Source organism: Odontesthes bonariensis, chromosome 9 (genome assembly GCF_027942865.1).
Source record: "Odontesthes bonariensis isolate fOdoBon6 chromosome 9, fOdoBon6.hap1, whole genome shotgun sequence".
Lineage (NCBI taxonomy): Eukaryota > Metazoa > Chordata > Actinopteri > Atheriniformes > Atherinopsidae > Odontesthes > Odontesthes bonariensis.
The window spans coordinates 9,137,093-9,159,035 of record NC_134514.1 but is presented as its reverse complement, the minus strand read 5'-3'; the positions used below and the strand labels follow the sequence as shown (position 1 = coordinate 9,159,035).

At 41.8% G+C, this 21,943-nt stretch overlaps 1 protein-coding gene and 1 pseudogene across 2 annotated transcripts; one reads left to right on the top strand and one right to left on the bottom strand.

The window, feature by feature from the left end:
* Window positions 1–950: 950 nt before the first annotated feature.
* On the bottom strand, window positions 951–21,578 carry hif1al (hypoxia inducible factor 1 subunit alpha, like). Of its 2 annotated transcripts, none has more exons than XM_075472999.1 (15): window positions 21,453–21,578; window positions 10,598–10,788; window positions 9,382–9,533; window positions 8,871–8,955; window positions 8,530–8,645; window positions 6,473–6,645; window positions 6,269–6,375; window positions 5,684–5,831; window positions 5,326–5,594; window positions 5,054–5,199; window positions 4,749–4,844; window positions 4,482–4,639; window positions 4,095–4,206; window positions 3,023–3,146; window positions 951–2,471 (listed from the first exon to the last, which is right to left on the bottom strand). In XM_075472999.1, exons 1-15 carry the CDS (start codon window positions 21,485–21,487, stop codon window positions 2,404–2,406), a joined length of 1,980 nt encoding a protein of 659 aa, XP_075329114.1. In that variant the 5' UTR covers window positions 21,488–21,578; the 3' UTR covers window positions 951–2,403. The 2 variants fall into 2 exon arrangements, with proteins under 2 accessions (XP_075329114.1, XP_075329115.1); XM_075473000.1 differs by having other exon boundaries at window positions 3,023–3,134.
* On the top strand, window positions 10,323–10,475 carry LOC142389086 (U2 spliceosomal RNA; annotated as a pseudogene).
* Window positions 21,579–21,943: the final 365 nt, after the last annotated feature.

Genomic DNA, 21,943 nt, shown 5'->3' with positions numbered 1-21,943 from the left:
CACCTGAATGCTGCAGACCAACAAACTGACTAAACTTCTGCTTTTATAGAGCTGCTCACACTGACTGATGATCAGTTAATCAGGTGCATTGGTCGGCAGCACCTGGCTGCTACTTATTCCGATTAATAATGTTGCAGTGTAATATGAATTTAACTTTAAGACCTGGTAAGGAACGGGTTATTTTTCTTTTCAATGTTCTGATACAATCTTGACTTGATACAGGGCGTATCAAGTAATAGTTTAACTTGAATTCCCATCTGTAGGAAGAAGATATGACCTCTTGGATCTCTTAGACCAACATGGCGGAACAAAACGGTTGCTAGACGGTTAATAACGCCACTGAGAACTTGAGTCGTAATTCTTCTGTCACTAATTGGCTTAAACTCCTGATCTCACTGTCAACCCATTCCCTCGTGTTATATTCTTAATTTAAAAAAGATAAATTAAGAAATGTGGCTAATATATTTCACCGAGATTTGCTTTTGTAACGGCCGTTAGCGGTTATCAACTCATGGTACATTCCCTGACGAACTAAAAGTGGGAATGTCTATACTCAAACTATTGAAACGCTTCAAGAACGCCAGTGAGAAGTCGGATTTCCTCCCTGGGATATAAAAGTAAACAGTACTGATAGCGCGTTCTTGGATAATTTATTTCTTAACTGTATACATTTGTGAGATTTAATGGAATGCGAAAATAAGATGAAAATTCCAACGTTTCAGGTACAGTGAATGCAGCATCACCTGAGGTTAAGTAGTTGGTTAAATATTCAACATTAGTCCATGTTTTGGAGGTTTATGTTAACATAAAGTAACCTAACTAACCAAAGCACAGATTGAAGGTGTAAAGTATCTAACGAGGCGGTTGGTTTCAGTTAAAACATTACTTTAACCCAAAATCCTAACTTCACCGTGGTCGAAACAAACGTGTTAATGAGCACAGAAAGCAGCTTCCGCTTTTGTTTCAACAGCTTTATTTAATTCAAGAGTACATGGAGGATAAACGGTAGAAATAAGACAGTTTTCTAAAATCTTCTCCCTCAATAAAATCAGAGACATTCAGAGCAGAATCTGTGTGACGGTAACAGTCTGAAGAAGACGGAGGAAAACCCTTCCATGTTTTTCACGGGATGATAAGAAGGCACAGAGCCCCGACGGAGCGAGCGCGTGTGAAACAAACTGGCAGTTTAAACTGTATTTAACTTTACAGAGTTGGTGGGTTTGAGGGGTTTCTACATAGAAAGTAACAACAATCATCCACATCGATATCACAATATTTCATCACACTGCAGCGGAAACACAAGTCTACTTTCAGATCATTATTTGAGGTATAATTTGTTACAATTCAAAAAAAAAAAAAAAAAGAGGCTAAAATACTAGTGTTTAATCACATCTCTAACAGGCATAAACATGCTGACACTACTCTTTGTTTAGCTAATAATGGCTTCAGGATAGCAGGTTAGTCAATTGTCTGAAATTATTAGAAATCTGCATCTTTTTATGGTTTGATGCCCCACCGACGAGGCGTTTCACAGTCGTAGTGATGTCTGGTAACCAAATTACTAAGCTTTTCTTGTGAGTGATTGCTTCGCGTTGGCTTATAGGGAGTGTTGGGTAAATCCCGCCCATCTGGCACCTTTTTTCCAGGGAAAAAAAAAGCGATTTGCAGACATCTGGTGACTCAGGGTTTGTACATAACGGGAAAAAAAACAACAGGTTTAGCGCAAGTGTATAAAAAGTCATAAAAACATGCCACTGAAATCAACGATGCCACTGATATCCGCAGTAATTTTTTATTTTGGTGTGATTTTTGGAAAAGAGAGCACAAAAATGGCAGTGAGGCTGATTTTTGTTTGTTTAGACATGAATGAAAACTATTAAAACAAAGATGGCGTGTTTGTTCCTGTGCAGGCCGACAGACACGGTTTAAATGCTACGTTTTGATTTAGCTGCACTGAGAAATGCGTTTCACGTTCACCTCACTGTTCCAGCCCTCAGATGGCTGATCTGGCTCCGTTTGCTTGGAGAAAATAAGCACCACCTGCTGCTTCCATCAAACGGGCCGAGCTCACTGACCATTTCTCTCATTGAGGTGTAAATGATGAAGGAAAACGGGCGACTGAGCAGCGGACGGCGGCGCCTCACCGGCTCTCGTTTCACAGTGAGCTCGATGAGGGGGGAAAACGCCAAACATTCGAGATCGTCCTCGTTCGGCTAGAAGCGGCGAGGTCGGGTCCGACCCTACAGCATGGCTACGCAGCGCGTGAGAGTCAGTAAATCTTGTGCGTACAAGTTTGTGGTTTGTTTATATGTGTGCGTTTAAGTGATTGCAGACGGATCAAGAGTCGACTTTTCCTGCTTTGGGAGCAGAGGTCCAGCCAACCCTGGAACAGCAGGAGCTGCTTCAGGTCATGGGCGACAAGGGCGGCAAGAGGTCAGCTGGTTGAGGAGCGAACACGTCCCTCATCAGAGCTGCGAGAGACACACAAAATAGGTGGGATTAAGTTCACATTTCTGCTGGTTTTAACCGAAATTCTGGTTTCAGAAGTTCCTGACCTCTTAAATTTGATCTGGCAGAGGATACTGTACAGTGCCTCAAATCATCTTAAAATGATATTTTATCAACTGCTATTTCCCTGCATCCTTTTCTGGCTTCATGAGTGGGAAGGACTGGGATGTAAGGAGAGGAATCGGATATAAACCCTAAATGTGATGAGGAGTGAACCCTTGAAACGGGTAAGAGGCTTTCTGCAGAACCGGAGGCTTCAGGACTCTTTGGAAGAGTAGAAACTAACTCCATGTGACGTACTTTTACTCTAAATCGAACCATTTTGGCATGTTAACCACGTGAAAAGATGCTAAAGAAGTAAAAATGCATTTAAACGACATGTAGAAAGTGTTATGATGTTTGATTTTTTTTTTAAAGGACTCGGCTGTCGGTGTCCACTGTGGCCACCAGAGGGCGACACCTCACTCACAGTGGAGGTCACTCAACCCGATCTGATCTGTGAGGTTGGTCTCACCTGCAGTGTCACACAGTCCCTGCATGCCCCCTAACACAGGGTCTCTGTCTGTGAGCATCTGGCTGCGCACCCCCGGGCCCGGGTCCAGGATCAGATCTGATTGGTCGGTTTCCTCCAGAGACCCCTGAACAGAGTTTTTAAAAACACAAAAAGGTCAGAGGAAGTGAAACTTTGCAGCTTTAAATGGTAAAATGTCAAACCAGTCTCCCTGAACAGAGGTTCTGTTTATGATGAAATAATTATTTATAGGTTTTGTGCTCCCCGTCTGCAGTCCCACAGAGAGGTGTTATGATCTGCATCATAACATCGTTTATAACTCGTCTGTCTGGTAGTTTGCTTCGAGTTATGAGTCAGGCTGTTCTCAAACAGGCTTTAGGTCCAACTTTGAGGCGTCTTCTGGTGTTTTTAAAGTTTCTAATCTTTTATTAACCAGGGAGGTTATGTCTCTGTTAGCAGCGTTATCTTAAAAACTGTCCCAAATCTGAACCAGTTCTATTTCGACTGTCAAAATGCCCGAATAAAACTCTGCTTGTGTGAGGGTTTGAAGGCATTTTATGTGGACAAACAGTCCAGAGCCAGTGTAGCGTCTGGTCTGCTCAATTAAAATAACGAGCTTCAACACAGACATCGTTCATAGGCACGAGACGGTGTTACAGAGAGCGTTTATAAACCAGAGCGGTGATATTAAGACGTCTGTCTGCAGGGAAAACGAGCCAAACGCTGATCTGTGCAGATACAACTGTCGAGCTGCTCTAAGAATACAGAGAAAAGGTCCAAATCTACATTGGAAGAGACATTTTAAGAAATCTACAGCTACTTTGCAGTATTTCCCTCAGTAGGATGAGTAAAGATTTAACCAGTAAAAGATGCACAGAGAGAACTTAAAAGTAAATTGGCTTTACTAAATTAGAACTATAGACCTAAAAGTCTGTGCAAAAGGGATAATATAACGAGTATGACTGTCAGTAATGCGATAACATGACTCATCAGCAGCACTGGAACCACTTTGGTTAAAGAATTAGATGGAGAACCAGCTAAAGTTTGCTGTGTTTCTTCCTCTTTCTCCACTCACCAGCAGTTTGTGGCTCAGAAGAAGTTCCTCCTCGATTGAGGAAGGATATGGTTTCTGTCTTTTGTCCTGAAACAGCAGCTGAGGCAACATCTCCTCCTCCGAGTCGTGAGTCCTAAACAACAGACACAGCGACTGTAAACCAAGTAGATGTTCTGAATTTAAAGGAAAACTAGTGTTCAGCCTCCGAGTCTGACGTGGGTGCCACGTTCTGAAGGAGCCACCACAGAGGAAATAACTGTAAGATCTCTGGCTCCATCTTCAGAGTAAAAAGACCTTCCTTTATTTTGAATTCAATCATCCAGCATGGTCGTTTTTAGTTTCATGGTGGCTGCTTTCTGGATTCCTTAAACATTAATCATAAACGGAGCGAGAGGAAGTGTGTCTCACCGCTTCCTGTTCACCGTCGCTGCCGGCATCATGGCTGAGCTGTCAGAGGACAGAAGCTGGTCGGTCTCCTTGGGCAAAGGGCTGAGGAAGGTCAGCTGGAAGTCATCGTCCATCGAGATGTAAGGCGCCAACATCTCCAGATCCGTCCCCTCCATGTCCTGAGCAACAGCGGCGAACAGAAACGAGCTCCAGTTGAATTATTTTTCCGGGTAAAAGTACAGAAGTTCAAACTTTCTGGATCGTTAACGTGCTTTTTCTGCTTCCTACCTCCAGGGTTTGTTTTTGCGTCGGAACTTCTTGGGGACATAAAGCAAAGAACTTTTCCACCTCACTGACTTCCATCACGTCCTCGTCGCAGGCAGTCTGAGACGGAACAAAAAGCGTACGTTAAATCAGACGCAGCTGCATGCACAGGAGAACTTTGGAGCAGGTGCAAAGCTCCACGGCCCATCTGGGACGAGGATCAAGAAGCCAGAGTTCGGTTGGACATATTTACGTACAGTTCAGTTTTCGTCTAACACAACAAGGTGCTTTTGTTTTTCGCTCACTGATACTTTAAGGTTTGTAGTTACCAGCGGTGGCTCAGGAGAGGACGCCGGAGTGATGGTGTTGAAGATGGGTGAGAGGAGGTGTCTAAGCTGTGGGCTGCACAGATCCTGAGGATGATCCGGCAGCGCGTCTGGACCGGTTGGACTGGAAAAGGACAGCTCGACTGGACCTGGTGGAGAGAGGATAAAAGTATAAGCTCACAGGAGGGGCGATCCGTGCCTATCTGAAGGCGGTAAACACCAAAGAATTCCCACTACTTCCTGTTACGGGGAGGTTAACGTCTCATCCGCTTCACCTGTTAACAGCAACATGGAGTCTTTGGCGGCGGGAGCCAACTGAAGCAGCATCTCCGGCCTCTCCTTCAGTTTCAGGAACAGCTGCACGGAGCTGCTGGGATCCACATCTTCAGCCTCACTGGACCCGGCGGCATGCTCGCCGTCGGACTCGCAGGTGTCAGAAATCCCAGAATCCTCCATGTGCTCCGCTGAGAGGGGTTCAGTTTTAGGAACACTGAGACAGCGGGTCTGCTCGACGGAGAAAACCACGTCTGGCTGCTCCACGGCGCTGCAAAAGAGGACGGCAAAGACGGTAAAGATGGAGAAAAGTAGCACAAGCTGTGGTGCTGCTGATGTGACGTCTGCTCCTTAAAGCACCTGAGAATGAAGTTGATGCAGACGATGGCTTCAGGCTGCGACGTCTTGCTGTTGTAGAGGACTGTCGCTTGAGTCTCCGCCCAGACGAAGCCGCCGCTGTTCGCCAGGAAACGGTATTGACTGGTGACCACCTGACCCTTGGACAGCACTGCACGCCGTGGGTGGACAGACACAAACAGGGGACGATGATTGGAGGGTTAAAAACATTTATTTTCTCATGTGTCTATGCATGAATCTATCTTTTAATTTATCTGGACTGTTGCTTGTTTTTAAATTCATTTAAATGATTTTATTTGTTTCTCTTTATATTCTTTTATGTATATTTAATGCTTCTTCCACTCCCTGCTGCAATGCTTTTATTTTATGTAAAGCACTTTGAATTGTTTTGTACATGAAATGTGCTATATAAATAAATTTGATTTTGATTGGAGCTTTGACCGTCTCCATTTCATCAACTAACCACCAGTGACTCATGTTTTCGCTTCAGAAAAATGAATGAATTCTCGCTCAGATATTCAAATTGTGTTTTAAACATTTGTGGCAAAAGCTGTTAAATTTTCTCTTAAAACGCAGGTGAAAACTCACGTGTGTTCAGGCTCTTCCTGATGTGATCAGAGTCCAGAGCGTGAAAAAACTCATAAGCCGAGCGTCCAATCAGATCGTCTCCTTTGTATCCAACCAGCTCCGTAACCCTGGAAACGGACGGAAAAACCTTAACACCGGACAGATTCCCAGACTTTTCCTCGGCTCTGCCCCACGGGAAGCGGGGAGGTCGGGTTGTGGTCTTACCTGCCCTCGCAGTGAGTGAAGCGCAGGTCCATGCTGTGGCGGGTGAGAAAGGTGCAGGTGTCCAGAGGGAACTCCACACTGGATGGGTGAGGGATGGGCTCGCACAGCAGCGTCATCACTCTGTCTGCCGAGTCGCCGCCACACGGACGGATATGACCCGTGCAGTGGAGCACCTGCAGGAAGAGATGGGTTTTAGCTTGACCTGAAGCAGCAAAGATGCTCAGTACACATCAGAATCAGCACTCTAAAGGAATCTTTATAGGATGAAATTACAGGAATTTTGGTCTAAAGGCAGCAGAGCCCAGATCCTCAGGGTAAGAAACACCGGAGTCAAAGAAAACTTCATGTTGAACCAGAGCAACTGTCTCTAAACAACCACATAAGTGCACTCCTAAAACTCCTCCATATAGTTTGACCGCAGTTTTCACTTTGATTCTTGTGATTAAACAAGTGGAACAAACTGCCAGTGGAGATTAAACTTTCACCAAATGGAGACATTTTTAAATCCAGGTTAAAAAATATTTATTTTCTCATGTGTCTATGCATGAAATCTGCACGATATCTTTTAATTTAAATAATTTTATTTGTTTCTCTTTATATTCTTTTATGCATTTTTAATGCTTCTTCCACTCCCTGCTGCAATGCTTTTATTTTATGTAAAGCACTTTGAACTGTTTTGTACTTAAAATGTGCTATATAAATAAATTTGATTCATGTGATTAAACGGATCACTTGACGGTCTGATGGTTAAACAATCCACACATAACCTCGTTTTAACACACAAACTGCAGCCCTGAAGGTTGCCAGAGCTGTCCCAGAGGGGCATGTGAGAGGAGAAAGTCTGAACTAAAAAGTCTCATAAAAATCAGAGCTTATGTGTGAGAACGGCTTGAATACCTGGAACTTCAGGCCTGAGGAAACATTTAGGATGAAGTGCGCATTCACACTAATTTTTCCCCCATTTTAACACCTTCTGTTCGAAGCGCTCTGATTGGGCCCCTGGCGCTCCCTCCTAATTGGCCTCACCTGTTCTGATTGGTCTAAAATGTCAGACTGTTTCATGATGTCATTCAGTAAAGGTTGCGCTTCTGCTGTGGACTTTTACATTAAAAGTATAAACCCAGCAGAGCTCTGAGATCTGCTGACTCAGGTCAGATAGTGGAGCCCAGAGTTCAAACTGGACCCGGTGAAGCAGCTTTTAGCTGTTATGCTGCACACAACTGGAACAAACTACCAGCAGAACTGAAATCAGCCCCAACTGTAAGCACTTTTTAAATCCAGGTTAAAAACATTTCTCTTTCGGTGTGTTTATGGTTGAGTTTATATTTTTCTTTTTCCCTTCATCTTTGATTGCTTTTAACTGTTTTAATTTGTATAAAAAAAAATTTTATTCTCTTTAAATTGCTTGTTTTTCTGTTCTTTTAAATGCCTTGTCTTTATGTAAAGCACATTGAGTTGTCTGTGGTATGAAACGCGCTGTATAAATAAAGATGCCTTGCCTTTGTATAAAACTAAAGTTTCCTTTTAAAACCGCTTTCACTCGAGTGTGAATAAACGTGTCTCTGCAAACAAATCATCTTTTCTGCTTGAGACAAACTAAAATTTAGGACTTCTGTCACATTTCAAATCAGTTTATGGAGGGTCTCCAACTATCTGCTGGAAGAAGTCCAATCTTTAACGAACAGTTGTTGTGCGAGTGAGAGCGTAATGTGAAGTGTTGACAAAGTACAGCGTGAGGAGAACTTGGATTCCTTCCAGAGATAGTTTTACCTCCTCATATCGCTCTCCAACTGGACTTCAGTTGTGCACGAGGGGCGATTGTGTGTATTTGCAAGTCTATTTTTACGAGGACCGGATTTAGTTTTACACCTCTGGGCTTGAGGACGTCTTGGCTTCGCTTGACTTTTGGACAAACCTTCAAAGGACCGAGTGACAGTTCAGACTTTATGGTTGAGGTGAAACATGATGGTTACAGATGGATAGAGGGGCTCTTATTGACCCTCCCACACAGAGATGAGCCTGAGTGTCTTCACATGCAGTTGTGTGTGACGCTGTACCTTCCAGGTAGCAGACTTTATGTTCACTGTGCGCCCCCTGCTGGTCAACGTGCTCTTCATTCTCAAGAAGAAGTTCCTCTCGCTCAGGTGCTCCACCTGGGATTTCTTACTCAGACCTGAAATCATGAAAATTGACCACTTCAGTTCTTTGTTTGCAGGATAATTATCATTTCTAAAAGCACATAAGCAGCTGGTCGCACAGAAGCTGGTTTAATTAGCATTTCACGTCCTCTGAACATCAGAATCTGCAGCTAAACAAGAAGTTTTCTCCTCTCTGGATCAAACGGTGATAAAATACTTTCTCTGACTGTTTGTTTGAGCAACACTGTGTGTTGTCTGACCTGGGCGTGGAGTCAGCAGATCTCTGAGCTCCTCCTGATCACAGGGATGAACAAAGTCGTAAATACTCTGACCCAGTAGCTCCAGCTGTGAACGGAAAAAACACACACCAGTCACAAACTGCACATTTCATTCACAAACTGCACTACTTTCTATATTTCTACATCCGTTTACTACCGTGGTGTTCCTATAATCTAAAACTAAATCCAAGTAAATGATCAGCAGCAGTGCTCTGACTGAACTCTGTCTGATTACTGCTCGATTTAATCATTAAATCGGACCTTCCAGAACACGGGAGGATGGGTTGTTTCTTCCTCTGTGTGCTTACTGTAACCTTCCTGTGTTTTCACGATAAACTTGGGGTCAAACGGAGCCTAAAATAGATTTAAGGGAGGGCCTCTCCATCATGCTCCAGTTACAGAGAATCTTTCACATGGTGGGTCGGCAGCTCGGTCTCCAGTTAAAGCAACAGCTGTACAGAGGAAGCGGTTGGAAAGAATAAACGGGTTGCACCTGCGTGACGCCGATGTGTTTGTTGACGTTTTCAGTCAGGTAGATCATGTCCCCCTCCTCAGTCATCACCATGATGAAGCCAGCCAGCGCCTGAGGATAGAAAGCGTCCATTGGATCTTCATCCTCCTCATCTTCCCCTTCTTCGTTTCCTTCTGTTGTAAAAAAAAAAAGAGGACAGCATGCAAAACATGTTAACAGTTGTGTTCCTCTGCAAGCAAATCCATTTTCCAGTGACTTGAAGTTTTGATCAAACGTAGGAAAACAAACAAAAAAAAAAAAAAAAAAAAACAGCATTTTAGGGTGAAAGTAAAGTGAATCAACTTTAATGAAGAAAACTGAAACTACTGAAAACCTGTAATATAAACTGGTGAAAACCTTTAAAGGGACAGTATGTAATTTCTTCCCCCGTCTAGTGGTGCAATTTTATTTTGCAAAGTCGAATGAATTTGCTCTCTAGCGCCTCGCGTTTTCAAATGTGCGTTGCAACTTGTTGAACTACGGCAGGCGGTATGTGTCAAGATTCAAGAAGCTATAGCTTCAGACTCAAGGTCCATACAAACAAAAAGACATCAAGACACACAGTACAAAGGATTACATAACACACATACAATAACACTATGAATACAGATGAAAGACAACATGTCAGATAACATAAGTTGACATAGCCTTTGGTGTGCAAATCATATTCCGGGACTTACCGGAAGTGACGTTGACGCAGCGGTAGCGTTAGCAGCAGTGTGTAGTTGCTATTTGGATGTTCTTTTAAATAAACTCCCGGTAAACTTACAAACTTTCTAATGCCTCGTTTTGTGAGTTAAGAGCCTATGTGTACTACGGCAGAAGTTTGGTAACAATAAATGCATTTTAGTGGGATAATTTACGAGATAAAATCTATTTACCATTAGCGCCGGTAGCGGACGTGACGTCAAAATGACGTCATTCCCACTTCCAGGCCTGGCGTTGGGGATACGTCCCCTACCCGGGGACCATATATTAAATTGATTTTTGGAACAGGGAGATGGAATAGGGGCTTGCTCCGTCCACTCCACGCATCGACCTGGTATTGCAGTATCTCCAGGAACGGTGCACTAAAAAAAAAAAAAAGGCCTGGCCTCTCAAAGGGGACCTGCACTGAAACTCCAAAGTAGCTACACATGCTGTGATTTATTCTCTCTGTAAAAGCAAGTGTCCCATCTATCTTCTATATTCTTCATACCGGGTTGCAGGAGCTGTTGCATCCGCAGGAAGCTGAGCGCCACCCTCATGATGCCGGCTTTGTCCAGGTGGGTGCAGACTCTGCGCGGGAGCGGCAGAGTGCGGGCGAGCTCGTAAAACACCTCCGTCTCCTGACTGCGCCGACATCTGGCCGCATCACGAGAGCGAAGCTTCCTTTGCTCCGAACTGGTCCTGCAGGAGGAGGAGGAGAGCAGGGTGAGTGACGGATGAAAACAAGGTCAGCAGGAAGACGGGAATATGGAAATGTATTTTATCTATACAGCCCTTTACAGACAATCTTTACGATGTACCAAAGTGCTTTACAGCAGGTAATAAATAAAGAGAAGAATAAGTAAAAACAATAGAAGAACAGTGAAAGCAATAAAATACAACAAAATCGAATAAGATAAAAAAGTGTCATCATACTTAGAGAAAAAAAAGTTAAAAGACATCAGAGTAAGACGATGAATGTGGAAAATGGAGGAAATTGGACATAAAAGCAAGAGAAAAGACGTCAGTGGAGTCAAAGAATAAAAATAAAGATCTTATCACACAAACAAAAACAAGGTTCAGGACTGGAATTCAGACCTGAATTCATATGTGGGGATTGTCTTGTTCCAACATGCGGTCTTTCCCAGTTTTAAATGCACCATCTTCTCTCTTTCTTTCAGAAACTACCAGCACCAAGTGCAGGAAGTCGCATCTACGACCAAAGAGTTTAAACAAATAACGGCACTGTGATCTGAAAGGCACCAATAAACTCAGCAGTGACCTGTGAGAATGTCTGGGAGCTGTAATAAAAAAAAAAAAACAGAAAGGGCATCTTTCAGCCTTCTGGACTATAAAAACACTTCAGGCACAGACATTATGTCCTAAATCATCAGAGTTCCTGCTTATATCTGCAAAATGGGAGCAGAGCTGAGGGTTGAAAACAGGGAGAAACGTCCCAAACTACAGGGAACAGAATGTTTCTCAGTTCAGCTGCTGGAAAACTTCCAGATCCTTCCTCCCCTCCCCCACTGCCTTTTCATCCAGCTTCCTTCAGCCTTCCACAAGTCATTCCTCCTCAGCTCTGACCAGGACCGTCACACATGTGCCGACAAGAAACAAGCTCGGCCTTTAATAAAACACTAAATGTGCTCTGAAACTGTGGGTGGATATCCACTTGCGTCAGATTTGAAACACAAAGCTTCTTGCACACTCACATAAGCTGGAACTCACAGAACATAAAGTTAATAATCCACTGTGCTCCAAATATGAAACAAGGGTGAACCAGTGACGTTTAACAACCCGTTTCCCCTAAAACACACTCAAAAAACATCATAAATACCAACTTATCGTAAAAATAGGTGTTAAAATCTTTCTCCAAACACAAAAAACATGTGGTCTGCATGTCATGTGTTCCATAAAATGTCAGATACTGAACAAAAAGCTGTTAATATTGCTGCAATGAGAAAATCTTTGGTTAAAAATCTACTTTTTCCTTTTTTTTCCCTGTTAAAGTCCTGTAAAAAGGGGAATAAATATGAACTTTGGCAAGTTTTTCCAACAAAAAAAGTGATCTTGTGCAGCCTTTATGACCTTTAGTAACCTGTTAACAAATCAGGTTGCTGTGCCACAAAAATTAAAATAAACATTTGGCTCCATCTGAATAATGGTAAGACTTGTTATGTCCACAATACTGTGCAAAAGTCCTGATCCAGTCCTGATTTCTTTATATTTTCCTTCCAAGCAGCCAGACTTTCTTGTTATCTTATAAAGTGATCTTGAGCAATAGTTCGTCAGGCTTTCTGAAGGTCAAAGTTTTCTTTGGACATTTGCTGCTTTTCGACTCATTTTAGGTAGGCAAAAGAACTTCAGGTCACAAGAAATCATAAGTGCATTTCCTTCCAAAACCAAACAGCTAAGAGCATAACTAGTGCTAGAGTAAGTGATGTAAGTCAGGTACCGAGACAAATAGGAAGACAACTTAGAAAACAAAGACAACTTAGGAAACAAAGTTTCAGTACATGTTTTCAGTCCAGTACTTGTTCCTGATCATTTAACACTTAAATATGAATCATTAAAGCTTTAAAAATGCTCCTAACTCAAGGGATGAACCAGTGTTGTGTCGACACATAACAGACAACTTAGCAAAGAACCAGTTTTTAATTGGATCTTTAGGCACTTTGTTACCAGCAGCCTGTCACAAAGACACATCATTTGTTCATTTCTTTAGTTTCCTCTATGAAAAACAGCAAAGATAACACAGTGTGACAGACAGAAAACAGGATTTCTGCAGCAACAAGGTGATTCCCAAAGAGCTGTTAGCTGAAAACTTGGCATATCTCAGCATGGCGTGCAGTGTGTCCTTAAAACATTTGAGGAAACTGGACAAGTGGAGGACAAAAGAAGAAGTGTCAGGCCTAAAGAACTATCTACAGCAGATGAACAGGATCTGAAAGTGATGTCCTTAAGAAAGAGGAAAACATCCAGCAAAGACCTGACACAGGAGCTGAGAGATGCATCTGGACCTTCAGCTGATCCATCTGCTGTTGGCCCAAGCCTCATCAGAAATGGGCTCCATGGAAGGGTGGCTGTCAGGAAGCCGTTCTTAAGGAAGGGAAACAGGGAGAAAAGGCTGAGCTGTGCCAAAGGACACAAGAAGTGGGCTGAAAATCAGTGGCAGCAGGTCTGATGGAGGGATGAATCCTCCCCAGAGCCCGGAGCTCAACATTACTGAAGCAGTGTGGGATCATGTTGGCAGAGAACGGAACAAAAGGCAGCCCACATCCAAAGAAGAGCTTTGGGATGTCCTTCAAGAAGCCTGGAGAACTATTCCTGAAGACTACTTAAAGAAATCTTGTCTAAGAGGGTTCAGGCTGGGTTGAAGAATAAAGGTGCTCATAACAAATATAGCCTTTTAAGCTCGTTAGGATTGTCCATAAGAAGCTGTAAGTAATAATAATGACAATCTCTGTTAGTTTGGGCTCGTTTTTCCTCCATCTATTCTCTACGGCTTGTGTCAGTGTCAGTGGTGAGCTTTGGGGTGGTGGTGGTGGTGGGGGGGTTAGATGGTTTAACAGAGAGTAATGTGCATTATCCTAATCTGACGGACGTTTTTAGACCAGTCTAACAAAATGAGACAGGTCAGTCTACATTTAAACTTCACATTGAATCAGTTAAATAAAAAATAAAAAACACCTTTATCCACACGATAACAGGCAGATCTCCACCACCCTCCTGAACTCGTGGCTCCATCTGAGATACTTTGTTAGCCGGAGTTATTCTTAGATACTAGAATAAGATATTAAAAATGGAAATATGTAAAAAATCTTCCACTTTATAAAGCTTCAAACCAACATTTTAACAAGCCTTTTATCAATGCAGCAAAGTGTTTAAAAATGGGTTTTGGTGGCGTTTTCTGCTGCTCTGAGGGTGTGTGACACATTGTCCACACTGTGAAATTCCTCCAAACACACTTGAGATGTTTGTCTGAGTCAGTAACAATTTAATTAACCAACGTCATCACGTGTCACTGGTATATTTAGTCACCAACTAACCAAAGTAAGTGGATGTCTTTACTCTCCTTGCAGTGATTTTAAAGAACCAGACCTCAAAAGTACAAACTAGTACCTGAAAAGTGTTCTCAAACACAAATTTGAGGTACTTGTACTGAACACTGTCACGATCTCAGACTTTTTAAACTAAAAACTGAAAATACAAAAAGTGCTACATGTCAAATTTATGTTTGTTTATGCGTTTTTATTTATTTTGGTAAATTAAATGTATTAAATCAAAATGTAGGAAGATGGAGACACCTGTGGTTACCATGTGCCATCATATCAGCTAAAAACATCACAATAATATCATTAACAGTATTGATATCTTAACTGTACGTCACAGCAGCCCTAACTCTTGTAATTTGTGTTAAATGTTTTTATTTGATTTACCTGCTGTGGAGATTAAACACACAACAGGGAGAGTTTATAGAGTCCAGTTAGTAGGAGTGGGACGATATGCTTTGGTCACGATTCAATTTGTATCACGATTCTTGATAATTGCGATTCTACAAGTATTGCGATTCGATATGATCAGTAATTGCAATTTTCTTCCTCCTTAAAAAACAAACAAGTTGAATCATACACTTCTAGAAGGAATGTCATTCCCATAAACAATGCACATCAGTCTGTGTCAGTCAGTCCAGTAGCTGACATTTATTTAAACTGAGACAAAAAGAGGCATTTTTTAAAGTTTACAGTTACAAAATGAATTGAAATGTCCACACAGCACAAATGTGGGTTAGTTTGAACATAACTTAATGTAATGAATTGATGAAGTTTATCTGGACACGGATATGACGTAATATAATCGATTCAGGGGAGAAAAATCGATTTTTAAAATCATCCCATAAAAAAAATAAAAAATAATTGCGATATGTACATGAATCGATTTTTTTCGCCCACCCCTACCAGTTAGTCCAAACACTGTTGACAGAGAGTTAATCAGTGATTAGTGGGACAATCAGTTACTGTTTAATTCAAAGATTCCAGCTTTTCTTTTGTTGTTTCAAGTTATTCTAATAAAATCCAGCTGAGGTTTTGTGTAGCTTCAGTCTGCCCAAACATGCACGAACAGAAGAAAAACATCTTTTTGTTCAGGCAGTGGAAAAACACCAGTAGGTTTCCTCACTTGTGGCAGAGGGCGGCCTCCAGCCGGCCTCCTCCACTCACACACTGCTCTGCAGCGGCATCGCGTCGCTGGGCCTCCAGAGGGGGGAGGAAGGGGGTCCTGCTGTGAACCGGCTGAACTCCGGAGGCCCAGATAAGCACGCGCACAAACACACGACAAAGAAGAAACCACTCCCACCAAAAGAATCAGACCAATTCTTACCCTGGTTTACACGGTATATGTAGAACACATTTTACAGGTTAGTTTTTGTTTACTTTAGCTCGTTTCTGTGAGAGGAGGCGGACCGGAACGCTCAGCTCAGAGATGAACATCAATCATGGAGATGTTAAACCAAACAGCAGATTTCAGAGCGTTTTCTGGACTTTGATGCGTAGTTTGAGGGATTCGAATAGAGAATATCCATCATTATTAAACAGAGAAGAAGAGTAAATATCTGCAGTCGGACTCAAACTACCGTATTCAAGGAAGATTTTAAATGCTGTTAAGACAAAATAGTTAAAGTTAAAAGATATAGGTCACTGCAGATGTATCATATGTCCAAACATAATAAATGTTTATTATACAGTCAGTCAATCTGCATCTGTGAATGTGTATTATAGCTTTAAAAAAAAAAATTATTTTCAAAAGTCTACAACAAAAACAAAAAAACAAAACAAAGATGGCCGATGCAGTAAAACCAAACATTCAGTCATTGGTCATTAAATCGTTAAAACGATCCCGGCGTACTGAATCGAATCCAGAGGATTTAAATGTTGAGTTTCCTACAGTAGTCGGGTCATGTAATAAAACATGCCATCTTTTACACACATAAATACGCAGGCGATTGGTTTAAAAGTTCACATTTTATTTACAATTAAACATCCAGTGTTCATTAGACTGTGTCAAGGATGTTAAAGTGACGTCAGAGAATTGGGCAAATGTTTTGCTCCTTAGCGCCCCCTACAGTTGTGGGTATGAGAGATTTATTTTCCCTGTAATAAGCAGATGTTCAGAGTGGGCTCAGACCTCCCACGCCGGATCTCAGAGACACAAAAAAAACCAACATGGCAGCTATCAAAGAAGAGCTCGTTCCCACGTCATCGTTTATTTGGAACTGGTTCGGTTTCACAACCTCAGACTCGGAACAGCTAACAACACGTTGGAGAATTAGTTTAAAGGCTGTTGCTAAGCCATATGGCCCGGCCCTCATTTGTTGTTTTGTTGAAAAGTCCATAAAAATGACAAGTAACCAAAAAGCTAAACCGTGTGGTGGGAATCTGAAGCTATGACATCTCACCCCCCGGCGTGCTCCAGAGAAGTTTGACGCCCGGGAATCTGACCACATGGACTCGCAGAGGTGGGAGAAAGTCCTTATGTTGCAAGTCCAAGTAGAGTCTCAAGTCTTTGCTCTCCAGTCCAAGTCCAAATCGATTATAATTAATGATACGGATCATGACCACGCCTCAATTAAGTTGTTTTTATTTTATTGTTAATGTTCTGCCACTTTTTCATTTGTTTATTTTTATTAATATTGTGTTTAGATGCTTCGTCAATATAAGCACTGCCTTCTTGTGCCAATAAAGCTATTTGAAATTGAGAAAAAAAAATTGGGCGATATCTTTAGTATCTTTTTTTTGTGTGTATTGGCATTAATTATCCAGCCAAGACTGATAACAGGAGTGCATTTGTAAATCAATAGACAATGGGAGGTATTTCTCCTTTTATTTCTACACGAACTTACTAAAACTTGCACATAAAAAAATTCAGGCGGCGTTCAGGTGTCACTGACGGCTGGGATTTCTGGTTGGTAGCTACAGTATTGATGCGACACTTTTAAAAAATATTTTAATATTTGTGTTGGCTGCCTGTGACTTGACTCGAGTCCAGAGGGTTAAGTACAAGTAGAGTCTCAAGTCTTTGCTCTCAAGTCCAAGTAGAGTCTCAAGTCTTTGCTCTCAAGTCCAAGTAGAGTCCAAGTCTTTTTTTGATTTGGTCAAGCAAGTCTCAAGTCATCAAAATCGGGACTCGAGTCCAAGTCAAGTCTCAAGTCTCGAGTCCAAGTCCCCACCTCGTCAGGTGTTCGCAACACTTGAGCTTGGTGAGAAGAAGGTCACTGGACCAGTTTGGTTGGATTCGTGGACCCTTGACTTCCTGTTGAAGAGGTTTTGAGTTGCTGGTAAAGCTAAAAACATCTACACAATAAAGCTGTCAATGGATGTAAAAATGATTTCTGTGTGCGACTTAATTGCTGTGGCCTCATTCCCTCCTTGTGTGTAAACTGTAACTACCACCGCTGGTATGTGCACTGAGCAACCCTGATAAACCACATGTTCGCTGCACGTTTCAACAACACACACGACCTTCAGCGGCTGTCAGAGGTTAATCACCTGAGCCGAGAAATGTAAATGCACTTTATCTATACAGCCCTTCACAGACAATCCCTACGATGCACCAAAGTGCTTTACAGCAGGTAATAAATAAAGAGAAGAATAAGTAAAAACAAATAAAAACAATAAAAGAACAGTGAAAGCAATAAAATGCAACAAAATGGAATAAGATAAAATAAGATAAAAAAGTGTCATCATACTACCGGGTATTAAAAGCAGTCCTAAACAATAGAGGAAGTCTGAGGAAGGAGTGGAAATGCACCAAAGAACCACAGCAAGTCATCCAGTTGCTATCAGCTGAAAGTGACCTGAGGAGAACACACCCACACTGAGCTGCTATCTGCTGCTAATCCTCCTGAAAAGTGAGTTTCTCAGGTGAGATCCGCGAGATTTGACACGATCCCGCCGCCGTGGCCGACTCTTCTTCACAAAAACAACCCTTTAAAAAAAAAAAAAAACATCTGTAACACTTCTGCGTCATCTCTTCTTGCAGCTTCTTTGTGGAAGCGTCACAGCTCAGGATGACGCAGTGAAACAGAAAAACTTCATGTACCGAGGACAGGAAACTCTGGTGTGTGTTTGCATTGAAACAACAAACACCTCAAAAGTACATTTGAGAACGATACAACTGGCCCACAAACACAGATTCAGTCTACAATGCACGTTCGCCGGCACGTGGACACACCCACACAACCAGCGCCGCATACAAACACACACTCGCAGCTAAACTTAGGCTTTGTTGTGTCTCAATTAGTGGCGTCTCAGGGTAAACCGACAAACTCCCTTTAGGAAGTCGAGGACAAACTCGCAAAGCAAATCAACACAACAGCTGAATTCTAAACGTGGATCTCCGTCACACTGACAGATTATTGAAATCCAGAAACCTTCGGGGAGGTGGGGGGGGTTGAGGAATGCATTTCTGCTCTTTGCCTTTTAAAGTGCAGGTCGAGGCCCCTCCCAGGGGGTCGAGAGATGAATTCAAAGGGTCAAGAGATGACGGAGAGGCAGAAACTTGAGAAAAACATGTCAACAATACAGTTTCTTTTATTACACTCCGAGCCCTCGTGTGAATTTCTGGCCCTTTTTAGGTCTTCAGGTCACTTAAACCAAAGAAGAACTTGAGTGCACCGCTGAGCTCAAGGTTTCATCCTAACACAGAATAAAACGGTACAGATTTGTCCGTTAGACACGCTAGTTGTTATTGAGCCCCTTCCCATCAAACACAAAGAAACATTCATGGCCCCCGTGAATGCTCCTGAGGGGCCTGATCTCCTGCAGCACCGCGTGGAGTCAGGCGCTCCGGGACAGCCAGAGTTTGCAGACTTAAACAAAGGATCTCCAGAGGATTTCGACACCCGCCGAGCAGATCGCAACACATTCATCCTGCAGATCCTTCGAGACGTTAAAAGCATGAACTGGTACTAACATACAACTACTGTTATCACCATCACTGCGACTACTTTCAACTTTTGTCAATAAAAATCATCATAAACAGAGATATGTCTACCACAGTTATTGTTGTTTCTTTTTCCCGTTTCTGAGCAAAAATGTCAAAACTTGACTCTTTCCAGTTTGTCACAGATCAACAACAGATTTGTTGGTTTTATTTTCCATCTGCAAACAGAAAACTGAACTTATTTGAGTAAATAGTCCAACAAAAGGGGTTTTAAAGATGAAACCAAGACAACAATCTGCTTCTTAAACGTCCAGAGTGTAACATTTGAGACGATTTAAAGGCAGAGATATAATATACCCGACTATTTTTTTCATTAGTGTCAAAAGGGATTAAAATAAGAATGTTTTGGTTTTAAATATAATCTTATTGATATATATATATATATATATATATATATAACCCTAACTCACTCCATATTAGCACCACAGGTAGGACGATTAAACTAATTTCATGTTCAATTAAAAATTTTGACTTCCTGCTACTATAAAAAACAGCAAAACCAACAACTGAAACAAGGACTGTTGTGAGGCACGCCAGCTCAATCCACCACTTAAAGTTGGGTGATATTAATCATCTTCATATAAAGTATGTTGTTTTTAGTTATTAAACCAATTTATCAATTTTTTTTCCTGCTTATGCTTACAGTTAAGTCAGTTTTTGGCCATAATCGTAGTAGAAGACAAACCAAAACACCAGCTCTGGAGCAAAAAATGTCATCATGCAGTTGGCTGCAGTTTGTAACTTGTGCCACTGGAAGTCAGCGTTTGTCAGCTTTGGACTGTGAAAAAAGGTTTGTGACATCCTGCTGCCTCTAACTTTCTCTGTGGGAGGCATGCAAGTACAGCAGATTTTGCTGCATAGACATCGTCTTGTAGTTACTCAAATATAAGATTTTTATCAGTTGAGGCTGCAGCTAAAAAATTCAGGATTTTTTCTTAATTGGCTGATTTTTTGGTAAAACTCAGACAAAAGAAACAGAAGAATATGTGAAAGACAGCAGCTTTATTGGGCTGTTTTTACAAAAAGATTCAACTTTGGAGTGCCGAGGCCTATTTAAGTGAAGCTGAGCGTATACATGCAGGAGTATACGCTGCGATAGTCCGGTTCTGAGAAACTTTATTTTATATTAATTGATCATATAACAGAAAAAGGTTTCTGGTGGGACAATCACAAAAAACGTCATGCAAAAATAATGATTGATTTACAAATTCTGCTAAAGTGGCACAAAAGAATTAAACATCTTCAGATCTGTCACAAATAGTAAAACCCACTGCATGTGGATGTGAGAACAACAACAGGAGGATTTAAGTGCTGTTAAATAACACTGCAGCTCATAATAAACTGACCCACACACTCACATGACAACAAGAGGCAGAAATCTGACAGCTGGGAGGAGTTTTAGAGAACATAGCGTCCTCTATCAAAGAACAAACTGTGGACAGTCACACTATCTCTTATTACACCATAAAACTGTTGATTTGTCTCTGTGGTTTGCAACAAAAGAAAACCAGTGGGTGTGTGCTCTGCAGAAGAGCAAACTGAGCAGTCAGACCCTCCTTTGGCTAATTCTGGTGTAATCTGTGAGTTGAGAGGTGGAGGATTACTCGTAATAGTTTACACATACCGTCCTCCAGCAGGACAGAGACAAAAAACAACAACAACAACAACACACTTTTAGGATAAAATACAGACAAATAGCACAATAGGTTACTTTTAAAATCCACTTAGTCATAAAAAAACATAAACAAGTTTCAGTGTAACAACACATCCTGTGCGAAAATGAGCCACCACATCTTTAAAGTTTCACTTAAAGTCCTCAGAGCAAAGGAGGAACTTCCTGGCATACTTCTGTGTTTCTGCTTCATTCGGGAGGAATTATGGTAACACAACAACATTAGCTCTCAGCAGACATGAATGACAAAGAAAACACAAGACGTCAAATATGGGTCATCCGAAATTCATAAATGCATACAGCAAACCTCCCTCTGTGACTGAAAAATGGCGTCTGAGACAACACAACACAGCCTGCGTGCAGACACACAGCAGGAACCAGATCTGGATACTGTAATTTATGTCCAACTTAAAGTCAATTAACAGCTCTTTTTAGGGTATAATGCGCCGTTACAATTAGGTCTGACATTAATAGTCGGTGCAAGGAGGGGGAAAAAACACACAAAAGCTGGGAGAATATGCTTTAAAATCTGTGTCAAACAGTCAAAGCGGAGCGGACGAACCAGCGGAGAGCCGCAGCATCACAGCGGCGCCCCGCGACCTGCTTCGCGGCTCCGCACCCACACTCGTGTCGTGAAAGCTGCACAATATTTCAACCGTTTAACTCTCGTATGTCCAAATAAAAGTCTTACCGTTTGACCTCCATGGTCCCGTCGTCCGAGTCCATGTTTACACCGAATCCCAAGCAACGACTTTACCTTTTATTATTGCTGCCTCTGCCACAAAATCCCGTTTAAATACCAAACAAACCGCGACGTCAAGCTAACGGCCGTTAATACAAACTACTTCCGGTTACTCCTTCAAAAATAAAAGCCCACTTCCGGTTGGAAGCGGAATAAATCTTGAGCCACAGCAGATTCGCCTGCATCCACTCCTCTTCACACCACTGCTTCATAAACATAGTTTATTACGCATTTCAAATTTATTCAGATTTCTAATAGTATTTCACCAATATGCGAACAAAAAGGAGAAAAATCAAGAAATCTGTGAGAAGTAAGCTAAAGCTAACTGACAAATTTCCCAAACTAAAATATTTGTACTAATACACACTTTATTGGAATATTTTAAAGTCAAAGTAAAATTTATTTGTATAGCACATTTCATGTACAAAACAATTCAAAGT

Coding starts and splice junctions, on each gene's coding strand:
- hif1al (XM_075472999.1), bottom strand. CDS start 21,487: ATGGACTCGGACGACGGGACCATGGAGGTCAAACG. Junction 8,646..8,870: donor TCTGCTGACTCCACGCCCAG/GTCAGACAACAC, acceptor TCATGATTTCAG/GTCTGAGTAAGAAATCCCAG. Junction 6,646..8,529: donor TAAAGTCTGCTACCTGGAAG/GTACAGCGTCAC, acceptor CTCTTCCTGCAG/GTGCTCCACTGCACGGGTCA.